Here is a 16192-nt window from a genome sequence, read left to right on the forward strand (position 1 = left end):
TTTGATCTTTTGTCCTTCAGACGTAATCTGAAGACGTGGCTCTTTATGCTCTAGCTCTCCCCCCTTTTTTTCTTTTTTGGGTTGGCTTTTAAGGGTATTTATTTTCCGCTTTTGTTGGTTGTCTGTGGTCAGCTGTAGCGCCGGGACACTCCTTGGAGTAGCCATGCGCTGTATAAATCACGCATAACATAACCTAACAGTGTAATGATTGCCTCCGGTGCAATCATTACACTGTGTTTTGCATCAGCCATGAAGCAAAACGGTACGCACCAATGAAAATTGGAGGCGGAGCTGCGAGACGACGACTTGGAATCGATAAGATTCCAGAAGCCGCGTAAGGCGAGAGCAGCGCATGCGCTGCCTAAGTCACGAGACCTAAAAACAAAAAGTGTGTGTCTGTGGGATGTGATTTTCATTGAAATAAGATTAAATGAATTAAAAAACAGGATTTTGCACTGTTAATGGGGCAATATATAGTTCCCTATGTTTAAATAGACATACAGATCTATTCCTCCTTGCCAACCGCTTTCTCTTTACCAAGATGCGATGGAGTGGGGCACAGTGTCGCCCAACCATGTGAGTAATTCCCCGGATAAAGTATGATAGGAACTCCAGGTGCCTATATGATAGGAACTCCAGGTGCCTATAGAACCATAACAGGCAAACGCCCCAACCCCCAGGACACACCAACAACAGTCGGGCCCCAAACCCCAACAAACCAGTAACCCGAGTGTCACTATGTGCCCCATTGCCAAGGCACTCCGTATATCCGCCTAAGGGATGTGCCATCTCCAAGCAGTTAGAGATGTGTTCACCGTCCTCCACCAAACGCCGGCTGGATGAAGTAGGAGGGATCCTGTATGCGGCGCAGGGCGGCCGTCTGCGGCCCCACACCAGGGGCCCCCCTCGAGAGAGAGCAAGAACCACAGCAAGAGGGGGCAGGAATCGAAGTGTCCTGCAAGTGCTGAGTCTGCGTAAGTGCAAGCACAGGACAAAACAGACAAGCGGTCCCCGGCGTCAGGCAGGGTGCACCACCAAGCTGACTGGCCACCTCCAAAGCATCCTCCCTGGCAAGCCCCATATGTCTTCTGGTCAAGTTTTCATCCAAAGTGCGCACTCTACACCTCCTCTTACAGTGCTGTGGGCTAGGTGGCAAATTAGCTCTACCGATCACCACCTCCCCCACCCCTTTGTGCAAATATATTAAATTGGCTCGCTCGCCACAGTGATTATGGCCATCAAATAAGATTTTAAGGCGTGCTGAGAACAGCAGCTTGTACTGGAGGGCCATTTCATGGAGTGAGGCTTCACCTCCAAGTGTGAGGCGTGAGGCTGGACCGTCAGCTTGTAGTCCGGGAAGAGGGCAACTTAAGAATTTCCCATTCGCAAGGGGCCGTTCATGTGGGCTATGCCCAACAAAGTCTCTCTGTCCCTGTAGTAAAGTCATCGTGGCACCACGGGACAAGGCTGCACCCCCCACTGTGGCATCTTCGCTTGTCCCTGGTGGGCCCTTCATAGTATTAAGAATTGGAATAGCCCCAGGGGCACTACATCCGTTTGGAACTATTGCTCAAAAAATGCCACCCTATCTGATCCTTCTGACCCCTCGGACAGCTCTACCACTCATTGTTACACCTGCTGCGACCCTCCGCATCTTCTACCAGTTAATCCTGCTTAGTAACCTTCATAGTGGGGGACACCACCTGCTTTTTGGAGTTCATCCATAATGGGGTGCACCGTTTGAAGAACAGTCTTGTTGGATTTTACTTCATCCGCATATTTGCAGTTATCTCCATGCAGGATGTTTATGTGAATCGCCACACTGTCGATCTTAGCCTTCAGTGTCTCTTGCGTGACGCAACGACTTCGGGAATACGATCCAGCTTGTAGAGGACATCGATGATCCAGGGAGACGGTATATTGAATGATCGCTCCTGTTCTTAACAAGGGACCGAAATTTGTTCCAGAAAAAATTGTTTTAAATAAACGATTGCGTTCGATTTTTTTTTTTTTTTTAAATATTTTTTTTTAATTTTTTTTTTTTAAAAGAGACAGAGATCGAATCCGGCCATTACAATCATTGTGAAATAAATACAAATTCTCCATTCATCAATAGCAAGCTATTAATGTAACATTTCTGCTTCTTTTGAAGCACCATACATATAGTGCGAGGAGACATTCTTACCGCAGTGCAGTTGGACCGGTGGAACTGGTGCCATATTTCTATATTCATTTTAAGGAGAAAAATTCTTGCTTCCTGAAGAAGGTGGTCCTATTGGGATTTCTGCCACTGAAATGCATTGACGCCCCTTTTTGTTTGAAGTTAAATTTGGTTTAGCTATTAGTTAGCCATAGACAGGGATTGGAGACTTATGCCTGATACCGTCTATTGCGTACCCAAATTAACATATGTATGACAGTGTTTGTCTCTTTGTGTTCTCCTTTTTAGGCACATGATTGATTCCATGTGGGAATAATTGTGTTTTTATCAGTATTCTTATTTTTGATGCTTTAATGTTTCATATAAATTGATATTTATTAAAAAAAATATATATTTTATATAAATCTGTCTTATGAGAAGTGCTTCAAACATGTTAAGTGAAGTGTGTGTTTGAGTAAGTACGGATGTGAATATTTGTGTTGTATGAAGTAGTGACTCCAGAACAGTTTCCAAAAGGTACATATATATTTACACTTGTATTATTGGGTGCTCCATCCTTTTGGACTTTAGAGCCCCCTCTCCTTGGTTTCAAGGTTTAATACACACACAACATACATGCTGAGGAGTTGAGGAGGTGGTCTTAATACTACGCTGCTTCAACTTCCATAGCTCATGATTAGGGCGACCAATAAGAATGAACCAGTTTTCGAAAGGGTATCGGCTGTCAGTGGCTTTGCCTAAGAAACCAATCTAACCTCTACCTTTTAGATTATTCAGCATACCATGAAAATAAATAAATCTTCTAATCATCAGACAGAATTATAATAATCAAGATATGCTAACTAATTTGGCCATGGTGTTCAGGCTTGTGTATTCATTCGATCTTATGGTGTTGGATTTTAGCCATACCAGAGGTGAAACAAACTGGCTTCTTACAGCATAACATCTAAACCATGGCGAAAAATACAGAATGAACTCAATAAGTATGGCCTGGCTGTGAGAGGGAGCATTCTTTGTTTGATTATGTTGGACCACGTGAACATGCCTGAGTGAGTTTGCAGTAAGGTTTTTTAGTAGGAGTAAACATATTAAAACCCCCGTTTAAATGTTGTTATATGTTCATCTCTGCCTTCTCGTTTGTTTAAACTGTGATTTCTATCTTTTTTCTTCAGCTGGCTTTGGTGGCATTTCTGGGCTGGGCAACCTTGGCATGGGCTCTGCTAACTTTATGGACCTACAGCAGCAGATGCAGCGGCAGCTCATGTCGAACCCAGAGATGCTCTCACAGATCATGGAGAACCCACTGGTGCAGAACATGATGTCCAATCCAGATCTAATGAGGCAAATGATCATGGCCAACCCTCAAATGCAGCAGCTGATGGAGCGGAATCCTGAGATCAGCCACATGCTAAACAATCCAGAACTCATGAGGCAGGTGTGTTTGAGACATGTATATCTGCAGTGTTCATCATGGAGACCATTTCAAGAAATGGAAGATCTTTCTGCTAATAATGGGATACCCGCATAATTATGACCTTCCTTAGATATGGCGAAAGCTTTTCAAATTGTTATTGGTGTGTTATGATTTTCATCTTTCTTGCGTAGTACTATAAGCAGCACTTTATTTCAAGCTGATGTCTAAAGAATGTATTTTTTTTCCATCGTGGGGTTTTATCACAATTCATGTTCTGCTGACTATCTAGGCTGGAGCGCTGAATCCTGGAGCAAACTTTACATCTCCATGCATGTAAAGGGGAACATTTCCCAACCTTTTTAATAATTCAGCTAAGCCTGTCCGTCATTAAGCATACATTGGCTCAAATTACTGTTCCATTAATGTGAGGTAAGAGTGAAAGCTGATATTATCTCTTGAAGAATTCCAGCATGTGCTGTCCCATGATGCATGGATTCAAACAATTTTTCCACCACACAAGTAAGAATTCCAAACACTGCTCGGTCTTTAAAGTCCATTTACTGAAGACAAGATGCACCATTATAATTGTTACCAACATAGCGCTTGTGAAGGCTTCATTCTCCCTTCCTTCCTCAAATGTAACTAACATACAGGCTTCCACTTGCCTACATACACCTTGTACCATGAGATTCTCTCCTCTACACTGTTTTGTCCTGTCTGAGGCGTAGCACTGACTAAAACACTCTTGCGCAATTTTGTTTTCCCTTCATGGGTACGTGTGTTTATCGGGTCTCGGTTATTTTTTTTCACTGTTTCTTTTTAATTTGTCATCATGTATACTGTCTTGAACATGTTTTGTTTCTATGATGGAAAGATGTTAAAGGATGGTGATGGTGTGCACATGGTCTCTCTCTTCAATGAAGGATTGTGAGATCTGTCTAGAGAGGCCGACGTTAGGATTATGAAAGTGAGGTAGTGTGCACTTACAAAGCCATCCTGTGCTTGAAGCAAAGGCATGTGTCCTACTTAAAATTTAATGAGAAGGGGCAAAGGCCTACTTCTCTTAAAGGACATGTTTGACACCCATGCGGGTTCGACTTTACAATCGAAAATTTTGTAACTTATTGATGGAGGTTGAAGTATATGATTAACTTTCTGCAAATTTGACCCACTTATTAGTAGTGTTCAGAGCCATAATTTGATTACATTGTAGTTTTTGCCCATTCTTCTAGACAAGAAAGTAGCAGAATTATATGCCTTTATTTCTCTGGTGTTTTCGAAGAGGCTCAGCATGTTGACATCCTGAAACAAATGATCAAGGAGAAAAGACTTTGGCACCTTTAGACAATCCTAGGATTGGGAACCTGTATATCTGATCATGTATAATTTGTACACAGTGTGTAGTAGTCTTTAATCTTATTATCCAGTTGACAATCCAGGAGCTGGTGGGCAATGTGCCAGTGCCTCTGCAGGCTTTGCAGTGGGGGTAGAATAGGCCTCTAACTCCTACTCCAAAGTTCCGTGGTGACATTGATTCTTAGTAAGCAGAACCATATCAGAAGCAGCTGGGGTCTTAAGGCTACCTTTATGTGTGAATGACTTACGCTTCCAGTAGAAATGCTTTTTGTTGCTGTAGCGATATGTGTTTGGTTTTTTGAATCAGTTGGTGCAGACCTTTGCTGTTCCTTTTATACTGAATTTATCGAAACTGACCTTTTCTCTAGCCCTTTGGATTTAAGGGGTATTACTCTGAAATCCTGATCTGTGTGGAATTCAGAGGGTAGATTTCAAGTATGATAGGTTCATGGGTGTCTTTTTAAGACATTTAAAAAAAATTACATTTATTTTGTACATGAGGATACAAGGACAGTAGCTATACCAGTATCTTGGCCTCATTGACATTCCAGGACAGTAAAAATTATAAATAGCACGGTCATTGCTTCACCAATTGTTTTGTGAGTGGCATTTAAACATCCTTCATAATCTTTATCAAGAAATTCAGATTAATGAAGTTCCTTCCATAAGATGTATCCCGTAGAAGTCCAACAGTGTAGAGGAACCTAAAGATCTCAAGATTTTTTCCCGGGTATAGCACCTTTTCTTCCCCAAAATAGTCTTTCTTCTACCATTCTGCTCATTTTAAGCTGTGGAAATTGACTGCTGCTTATGTGTGGGGAAATGTTCTACCGTTTGAAACAGAGAAAATATCTCTATTGGAGGGCTAGAATTGTAGGTAAATAGCTTTTCCTTTTTTGAAGAAATAGTATAGCATGCGCCATTTTGGGTACTAGCAAACAAAAATATTGGTAAGGACAATTCTATGCGGTTTAATCAAGGTAGGGGGAAGGAGAAGCTTTGGTCCATTCGGCTACCATACGTCAGTACAAATTCAAAAGGAGGGGGGAGAATGGACCACTTGTCCTGTGTACCAGGTTCAAAATCGTTATTGTTCCATATAAATAGGCGCCGTAATCAGAGCCAGCACAAGTCAGGATCCAGTCCACACGGCACCACGAGGAAGCCCGGACATGGGAATTTGACTTACAGGTACAATTGATCTGACTCTACACAATAGAGGTGGTAAGTTAACCGCTTCTAGTAGTCGCCACAACATACCTACCGGTCCTGAAGAAAGCCTCCAGTTGAACAGTGAGGCTGAAACATGTCGACCACCAACAGTGCGGTAGATCGGTAATACGTTCTATACACGCAACACTTTTTTTTTTTTTACTTTTCCACACCACCAAATTTATTAAAGTACTTACCTATATGGTGATGTAGGGAATTTTAACTCACTTCACAAGGGCACTTCACTTTTTATCTCTGGACACTACCGTAATACCAGTAGGTCTTCCTCCAGGTGGAGGTCCGCATATTCTCAGAACAAACCCTATGATGATGCTGTCACGCTACAGAAAGGCAGAGAATCAAGATATACCGCCCGAATCCTATGTACGTGAATGAGTTTTTTTGTTTTTTTAGATGGAACAATAACAATTTTGACCCTGGTACACAGGACAAGTGATGACAATTCTATTACCCATTCTACCAAATTATTCCAAGATAGCTACAAAATTTAGCCGAACAAGTCAATGATTTTATAATCTTTCAGGTCTAGTTCTTGCTGTAAAGAAAGATGGAATTTCTTAACATACTCCATTGCTACTCAAATGGATAGATCTGCCATAAAATACCATTTATCTCTAGAGGTAGCATTTCACTGCCCCAATTATTGTGATGTTTGCGTACCTCCTCAGACCTCATGTGAATCATGTCTCCCCAGAATGTATAATTTGCAATCTAATTAGGTGGTCCGCAAAAAATTAAGGTAGGCCTATTTAGTCCTGTTGTAGTCCAGCTATGTGGGTTGGACACTTTCACTCGACACCTAGGCACTAGAAGGAGGGAGCTAACCTGCAATAAGACAAAAGGAAAGTAAATTTACAAAGTAAATATGCTTGCATTTTTTTTTACACCAAAATAAAAATGTTTTATTGATGTCTATTTGATAACTACATCTGATATTTATTTGCTATAATATATTTATACCTCCAAAATGCGCCCCCCTGACTGGACTTAACTCCAGCTATACAGTTGCAGAATTTACTATTTTACTGCAAGCCAATAAACTAGTGATTCACTAGAGCAAGCCTGACTTCATTATTGAATAAGAGGCTTGAGTCGAGGAAACTCTTAACTCATAATTTATTAACCGCATTTATCTTCAAATCATTTCTAATTGCTAGGACCCTGTTGTGTATTCCTGGCTAAAGTGCAACACACCTAAGAGATATATTTATATGAACATTTGGATGGCACAGAGAACTAGAATGGGGTCCAGTCTCTTAGGTGGTGTATAAGGGCTGTGAAAGTGGTTAAAGAGGGAGACGCATCTGCACAAATGGTTGTACTATCGCAGGTCATGATCCAAATCAAATTCCTACATGTTTCTCGTTCAAAATGATTTAGTGCACGTGGGCCAAATGTCTAGCAAACACATCACCTAGTCTCTATTGCGGTCTCCATATTGCTCTTCAGAAACCGCAATCCAACTAGACCATGTTAAGGAAATCAAACAGCATGACGAGCAGAAGTAAAATCTATTCTCTGTGAATAAATCCTCCCTAATCCATGGCTAGGTCTGCTATAAAGTTTGTGTACGCTATGGCATCTGAGCCCTAAACCATATGGACACTTTTGGCCTCATCTGTTAGTAACTTCTGGCTAGTCCACCAAGTACCTAAAATACCTTTAGATTGCAGTAGCCTTGGTGGTTGAGCAAGTTTTGCGTATACTATTCAAACAGCGTTGTTCCTACTGGTTACAGCAGTACATCTATTCTTCTCTACTCTGTTCTTTCGGATTAGTTGAGAGGGTAACCATAGGCATGGGTTATCTTTAAAAGTTGCACACGGACAGTTGGTTGCTTTTAAACCGCAGCGCAATCAACACTTGCACTTCTTCCGGTAATTTCCACTTTTCTGAGATGTTTGGTCTAGACACACGAGCCACACCTTCATATATACAGCTCTCACTCGCTAAATCAGTGGTTTAATCAAGTTCTCCCAAGCTTTCTAATTAAACACACTTCTTTGAAACAAGCATTGCTTTGGTAAACCGTTCACTTAAACCGTAAATTTAACAAGCCTTTGTATTCTGTTTTGGCCCCTGCACTGCTGTGAGTGTGTGTTGAATCCCTAATTGCAAGATCAGTCATAAATCAAGAACCTGCACATATCACATACCCAGGTATTGTTTGTTGTTTCCTGGCTGCTTCTTAAGGATCATCACAGATTTTCATAAACATTGAAGAACTCCGCCACTTTGTGTGACCCCAGAACACTGAAAGATATTCTTTATATGTTCAGTGCCCATTCTTAAGCTTGCCTACTACTAAAGTGCATGTTTATTTATGTATTTTTAAAAAGCCGAGTTGAACCTTAAAATTGACATTGCGGATTTAGCAGGTTTTTATACTAACATCTCTCTTAAAAAGAGAAACCGCATCATCCTTTCCGAGGGAAAACAGTTCCCTCTAACTTTAATACCCAGGCTGACCCTGCTACCCAAGAGGGCATGGCTTGAGTAGTTCACGGTCACTCATATTTCCTGGTCTCTACACAAAGCATCCCAGAACACTACAATCCGCTTTTTCTGAATGGATTTTCGAAGTACTCTGTAATTCAGCACAGCCAACATCTTGTAGGTATTCTCTCCCTAGCATTATGAATCTTGTAAGAAGCTGGAAGAAAAAACACAATCTTATTGTGTCTTCCTTGTGCAACAGTAAATCTTGAAAAAGATCTACCACTCTATAACCGTTGCCTACTGGGCAAACACACACACCCAGGAGTTAAGTGGAAAGACAAAGAACACCAGCAGTCCTATTCCTACGGCTGGCTCCTTTTGGGGGTGAATGATATTTATATATAGTTGGTCCACACTTTCTCTCTGTTGGCTTATAAACAAACTTGTGTGTATTTTGTCAGTTTCAACAGGCACCTCGTAGTAAAAGTTCTTGTTCCTCAATCCGCAGGAGAACACTTCAAAGAGAAGTATTGGATTATAGGAGAACCACCACACAGCCAGTAAAGATTGTCTGCTTTTTGTGCCTTACTGCTTTCACCTCTGCGCAAATCCTGAAACATAAAGATTTGCTACATTAAAAGAGAAATACATGGATCCTCATGGGGCACTTACTTGCACAACCTTTCCCACAGTCACCATGACAGATTTCAACAGTATATGACATTGGACCATTCCATGAGGTTCATGATGGGGGTTTGATACAGATTAACCTTTCTGATGATGCCCAGCCCGAACATCTGTCACATGAAGAAAAAGAATGTGCGGCATAGACTTGCTTCAGACCATTGATGCCTTGGTTCCAAGATAGGGAAAACCACCTGTGTGTATATATATTTTAATGTTAAACGCAAAGAAACACTGCATTTGCTGTGTATACTCACCTTCGACGGCCTTATCTAAACATTCCCATGTCGGATAGAAGCGTTATTCTTCTTCTTGTAGTAGCACCACCCTCTCTCCCCCACAGTATTCATCCCTTCCAATTGAGGCTGCCTCTCGACAATTCTTTCAGTTTATTTTAATTTGAAAAAATCTAAAAAATATTTTCAACCGACTGCAGTTGGCAATCTTCCAAAAAGGACATAAAACATGAAACAAAGCTTTCCCTCTCCAGTGTTCTGGCATCTTACACATTAGCAAACCTGTTAAGTGCTCATCAACAGACCGAAGTGTCCCTTGATGGAAAGCTAGGGTTACAAATGAGTATTTTCCTTGTATATGTTGCAGTTAAGATAGCATATCAGAACTGGCAGTGTGGCTGCCTTCTTCCAGCTAGGTGACCTGTATTTTTCTTAGCCTTCAAGAGGTCATATGAAGAGAAGTAAATCTGATGTCTTTGTGGATGTTTTGTCAATTATGATTAAAGAACGTGTTTGTGCAGACCTTTAAATCTCTTTAAACTTCATCTTAAAAGCACTGTAGAGCTTTGTAAAAAGTTCTTTGAACATTTAAGATTTTTACTTGTTTGCTGATTGTACTTCATTTTGGAAAGAAAACAAAGCAACACATTTTCCGATTGCATCAGCATTATGTTCCAGTTTTAACTTTGTGTTCCCACACTTTACCACCTAAAGGCACGTAATGAGTGAAGCCTCTTTTTGGTACTGTTGATTGAGGATCTAATCCGTGCACACCAGTTCCACATTTTCTTTGGTTTTCCCCCAGACGATGGAGCTGGCCCGCAACCCAGCAATGATGCAGGAGATGATGAGAAACCAGGACCGGGCTCTCAGTAATCTCGAGAGCATTCCTGGGGGCTACAATGCTCTGCGCAGGATGTATACTGACATTCAAGAGCCCATGTTCAGTGCAGCGAGAGAACAGGTACAAAGCAGAGTACGTGTATTTCCCTCTTAATTGACTACCAAGTTTCATGGACTGCTTTTGTGATGTTTGTGTTTGTGTGCGGGTGAAATTACTACTAGAGGAGATATTCTTTCGGATCTAGATTGTTACACCGAATTGCTCTGGTCATAACATAAACATAACATGTATTTGTAAAGCGCAAGTTCACTGAGAAGGTTATCTTGATGTTGAATAACAGATGTTTGTTACCCAGCTCAATGGTACTCATTTTATCTCCCTCAGAAGGTTGAAAGGCTTAGTGGACGCACCGGGATTTGAATCTGTGACCATGAGGTCAAACACAGGCCCCTGCAGTGGGCGCATTAGTTCACTAAGCCACCAGACCTGCCCTCATGCATGCATATTATAAAAAACCCAATGATAACTAAGAAAAAAAGTCTGCATTTTTATTTTTGCTGTTTTTGTCATTGAATAAGAGTGGGGTCAATGGACTTAGAACTTCTTTAAGTCTCAACCACCTTAGGAAACCATGATGAATCTGATACATTCCCAGTCTTTTCTGTTCTTATTTCGCCCTGCACGTAGGGAAGCACTGGTAAGTGGAAGTATCTTCTTGGTTAGCCAGTTAGCTGCCTGCACTATTGTCAGGTGTTCACTGCTTATCTGTGGCATACGAGAACACGAGATGGTGTAGAACAATGGCAAGCAGTGGGACAAAAGGTAGAGGAATAATTATATTGGTTAGGATTTAGTTATGAAGATGGAAGAGGGATCATATTTAGGTGAAAATGTGGCTATTTCAAGGAAACGGGACAGCATTATAATGGTTAATCTTACAGGGCAAATTGAGTGTAAGACAAACACATTGAGCCAAACTGGTTAACTAAACTTTGATTAAATGGACCAACTAACAGGACCCAACGGCAATGATTGGATGAGATCTAAGACACAACACTGCACTTCTTGCACGGTTGGCAAAATGTGCCGGTTTTAAGGTGATCATGGTGATGATTTAGCGCCATTCTCACAAGATATTTCCTCTGACAGGAGAATAGCTGATTACTTTTTTGTTATGCTGTTTTGAGCAAACCACATAATTGCAAACGTTTTGAAAAAAAGTATAAAACGGGGGGGGGGGGGGGGGGGGGGGGGGGGGTTAGCTACTTTGGTCCTCTATCCCATTTTGCACCTTTGCTGGAAAACTTTCTACCATACAAATGGAATTTCAAAATGTGACGTACAGAATATATAACACCCTTCATATGGGCAAAACAGTAATGTAATAAAATAGATTAGAGATACAATGAATGAATACTCATCACAGAGGTTCCTATAAAACGTCTGTCACTCCGCTCTCTGAAGGCAAGGGCAAGCATAGAATAGGCAGATACAATACATTCAGTGGCAAGCCATGGTTTGGGTTGGAAAAATACTCTTGGTACATAGGTCAGTCCATTGCTTAAGGGTGAGTGTGGTGTGCACCTAGGGCTGTAGTTCAGGTACAGTGGGCCATCGCTCTTAAAAGTGTGAATGCGGCCCAGTCTGCATTGGCACAACCACTTTGTAGCCACTGCACTGTTTAGGAGAAAATGGGACATAAGGATTTCAAAAGGCGACATGCATTCCTTTTAATTTATGTTTAAGTAGCATCAAATTTGGGGGTTCACCTACTTAAGTCAGGACAGGTTACCCAAAGTTTTTACTCAATCCGTCGGCATGGAAACGTGGACACAATGTTGAAAGCTATTTCCTCAATTTAACATTTTTGTTTATTTTAGTTTGGCAGCAACCCCTTCTCAGCATTGGGTGGAAACACAGATGGTTCTGCTGCTCCACCTTTGAGGACTGAGAACAGAGAGCCTTTACCAAATCCCTGGAATCCTTCCTCCCCTTCATCTCAAGCACAGACATCAGGCAGTGATGGGAGCACCGGCAATACAAGCCAAACTACACCGACCGTGTCTAACCCCCTTGGAATCAACGCTGCCAGTTTAGGCACTGGTCGGTATAAACCATCCTTAACAAAAAAATGTTCATTTATCTAAATATATTTAGGTTGTTTTATTGATGTCGTCCTGCTTGTGAGCCGTTCTGCGAGTGAAAGGTCCTTGATGTTACTCCTCCACTGAAGACCTTCTTGTTTGTTCCTTACTATAACATATTGAAGGCAGGATGCCTCCATTTGCATCCTTTATATGTTCTTTGCCATTTTTTGATTTCATTACTGGCTGTCCCACTCGACAGTCAATGCCTCAGTTAATGGACCTAACATTAGCCACTTCATGTCGTCATTCTCATACGCCATGTATCCAGGCAGTTGATGTAACACTGTATCTGTATATGTTGCTTAGCACATAGGACCTACTGTTCATAGTAGCAACGGTGAGTAGACTTGAGCTGTCCTTTTTGGCGATACAGCAGGTAACTTTGTAATGGCAGTCTACTTGGCGCATTTGGTCAGTATTCGAAAGAATCTCATCTTTTCTAGCTTGGCATTGAAAATGTGTAGTTAGACCTCGTCGCTGTCTTCACCACAATACTGTAATTGACTCTTCTCTGTGAAAACTACTTGCAAATAATCTGTCGTACTAGCTGCAGGAAACTTGGCTTCTGTTGCAGTTATCCCCAACTTTTTGTCCACTTTTTAGCTACTAGATGCTGATTTTCGACCCTAACAATGGACTGAGACCTGCTAACCAGTCCTCACTGCAAGTGCTTCTTCCGCAAAACAAGGTGTTTTCTAATTGTGCTACAATTGGCTGAAGACTTCAGCACCCCTGTAAGTCCCTAGTAAATAAGGGTCCTAAAGGGCTGCAGCATATCTTATGCCACCCTAAGGGACCAACACACAAATTCCACACAGACTGACATTGCAGGCTGCGTGACATGCTGCATACCATGAGTGAATACATAACATGGCACACTCCTGTGTGCCATGCCAAAGTCACTGCATCTAATATATGTAAGTCAATCCTAATGCAGGTCTTTGAGTCCTCAAACTGGGAGCATTCTATTTTATGTGAGGACATACCTGCACGAGCAGATATGACCCTGTGATGTTTACTTCCATTACTGTATATTACTAGTGAGCAGGAAAGCCATCTTAAGGTATGTACTGGGCACTGGTCAAAGCAAGTTCCCCAGCTGCATAATAGCTTCACTGAAACATATGGTGTTTGGTATTGAGCACCTCGTATTAATAAACCCAAACTGATTTCAGTGATTGGTTTATTAATACATGCACCCAGAGGGTACCTTGGAGGTACCCCCTGAAACCTACCAGCCCGCTAGTGTGCTGGCTGACTAGTCTTGTCCAGCTTGCCACCACAGACTGTTTTCTGACCCCCAAAGGTGAGAGTCCACGCTATCAGGTTAGGAACAATGCCTGCTCTGGAGGAAGGTGTTTTACACCTCCTTCAGGAAGGCTCTTAAATCGGCATTCCGAGGCAGAGCACTTCAAAGAGTCTACCACCTTTGGTATGCCAATCTTTCTTCCCTCAGGTGCAATGGGATGCCAACCCCGCCCCTTCCCAGGACATATTTGGCATCATGAGAGGCGGGACAATTAGTAGTCAGAGGCATGTCTACCCTCAGGCTAGTTTCACCCCTAAGGTGGGCTACCTGACATAGATATGAAATTTAAAGGTCTGCCAATTTGGTGCTGGCAGAATAAGGAACTCTGGGACAAGGTTATACCTATGGGAAGTAGGAAGTGGTCATTGGCTACTTCCCTACACCCCATAATCTAGTATTTAGGGGAGCCCGTGGCACCAGGAAATCAGATTTCTGCTGACCTAAGAAGGAAGACATTGAAGAGCCGCGAGAAGCAGGTACTGTGGAGAAGCAACTGACTTGACACCAACCCTGTTGACCTGTCTGATGTTCCCACCAGATTGTGCTAAAGTCGCCTCGTCCTGCAGCTGCTGTACCTCCAAAAGCCTGGAACGACCGCCTACCTTCAACAAAGGCACAGAAATTCTTAGAGGTGCAGAGCTGCTTCCCAGCATTCTTCAGGCACTCCAAAAGAACTGAGAGAACTCCGGCCCTCCGCAAACCCAGCACTGGAAAGCACCACTGCACCTGTGCCCCCTAGTCTGATTTGGAGTGGGCCAGCTGTGCCAGTGTGGTCCTTTGACCTTTCAGAGACCAAGCTTCCCAGCGTGCAGCCTCTCTGCAACTGGACTGTTCCCCATAAAAGTGAATGGGACACCTGACGCAGTAACACACCTCTGCACCCGGATGCCCAAGAGTCTCCCGAGGGGGCCTGTTGGTGCTGCCTTGGACCTTGCTCCATACTTATCTTAAGTCCAGGAGATTGATCCCGTAAGTTGTTGTGAAGTGCCCGAATGCAGTACATGTTTTCCTCCATAGGATAACATTGGGCACCTGCGGCTGAAAAGCACCTGTGCACCCGGTCGGTAAAGTTCAGTCTGAGGTAATCTGTTGGTGCTGCTTTGGACCTTGCACCATTCTTAAGTCCAGAAGATTTTTCCCGTAAGTCGCTGTTAAGTACCTGAATTCAGTGTATGTCTTTCTTCTATAGGATAACATTACCTCTTCAGAAATGGCAGTGTGTCCATTTTTAAAAACAGTAGAAATGCAGAACTCAAAAAGTACTTATTTGATTCCTTTGATCTTAATTTCAAAATTCATATAAAAGTATGTGTTTATATAAATTGGTGTCTGATTTCCTTATTGACTGTGGTCTCACTCACTACCTTTGTGTGTGCAATAAATGCTTAGCACTACCCTCTGATATGCCTAACTGCTTGCCCACACTACCACAAAAGAGAGTATTTGGGGTGTCATTTGTGCCTCTGTAACTCCTTTCGAGTTTGCCTGGACTCTTTTACAGAGAATGTAATTTTGCTCCACTGTATAAAGAGCCAGCTTCCTACACCTGCTCGTTCACAGCCAATTAAGTGTTAAAACTGCTGTGCGGACAGGTTGCTCTTAGGTAGGACATGGTGCCCATTATCTCATTCCTCTTCTAATGATTAATTTTGAATACTAATTTCAGGCTGCTGGTTGCCGATTCTTGGCCAAGAAACCTTTACCTTTTACCATACAATTACAGCATAGTGCTCAGTTGTTCAAGATTTCATGATGCAACAGTACGGATGGTGTAACCAGGTCTCTCCTTAGGGGCCTAATGTAGGCAAGGAAGGTAAACATGTTGCTCCTGGGAATGAGTGCTCTTTCAGCTAATGCACGGTCTTTTGTAGCTGGTTCTTATATTACAATAATTACATAGATAAAACACCTTTAACATTACAATAGCAAATGCATCTCTTATTATCCAACAATTTGAAACAAATTATGGCACCAATTAAAAACTATATATAAAAACAATTCATAGGAAACAATTGAAAAATACTGTTGATGCGGTTTTTCAATGGTGCTTGAAGTTGTTCACCTCACTTTCTTCTGTTGCCTTTCTAATGCGACCCCCAGCCACTAGCGGTAGCAGCAGATGGCAGCCCCAGGTTTACATCTTTGGGTGGGAAAACCAGTGTTAAAACTGAGAAGAATAGGTGGTGTGCCCAACTCCACCCCTAAGGTGGGAGAGGTGAGGTGAAGCATTTCATTACATTCCTTGCCATCTTGAAGAGGGGGGGGGACCCCCACCATTCAGGGCTAGGCCTATGCCCCCTCCCACTGGAGGGTGGCATATTAAAGAGGTAAGGTGCCTATTAGTCCTACGTGCTACTCCCCTAAACCGC

At 42.3% G+C, this 16192-nt stretch overlaps 1 protein-coding gene across 2 annotated transcripts in view; it reads left to right on the forward strand.

The window, feature by feature from the left end:
- The window catches only part of UBQLN4 (ubiquilin 4), a 153778-nt gene that overhangs the window by 95309 nt on the left and 42277 nt on the right, over window positions 1-16192 (forward strand). The window contains exons 4-6 of one of the 2 annotated variants that reach the window (XM_085639568.1): window positions 3334-3596; window positions 10329-10487; window positions 12248-12470. In XM_085639568.1, the coding sequence (XP_085495694.1) occupies window positions 3334-3596; window positions 10329-10487; window positions 12248-12470 (645 nt within the window). Of the gene's footprint in view, window positions 1-3333; window positions 3597-10328; window positions 10500-12247; window positions 12471-16192 lie in introns of both variants that reach the window. The other variant, XM_085639567.1, reaches the window with a different exon arrangement.

The sequence above is a fragment of the Triturus cristatus genome, chromosome 12 (assembly GCF_964204655.1).
Source record: "Triturus cristatus chromosome 12, aTriCri1.1, whole genome shotgun sequence".
Lineage (NCBI taxonomy): Eukaryota > Metazoa > Chordata > Amphibia > Caudata > Salamandridae > Triturus > Triturus cristatus.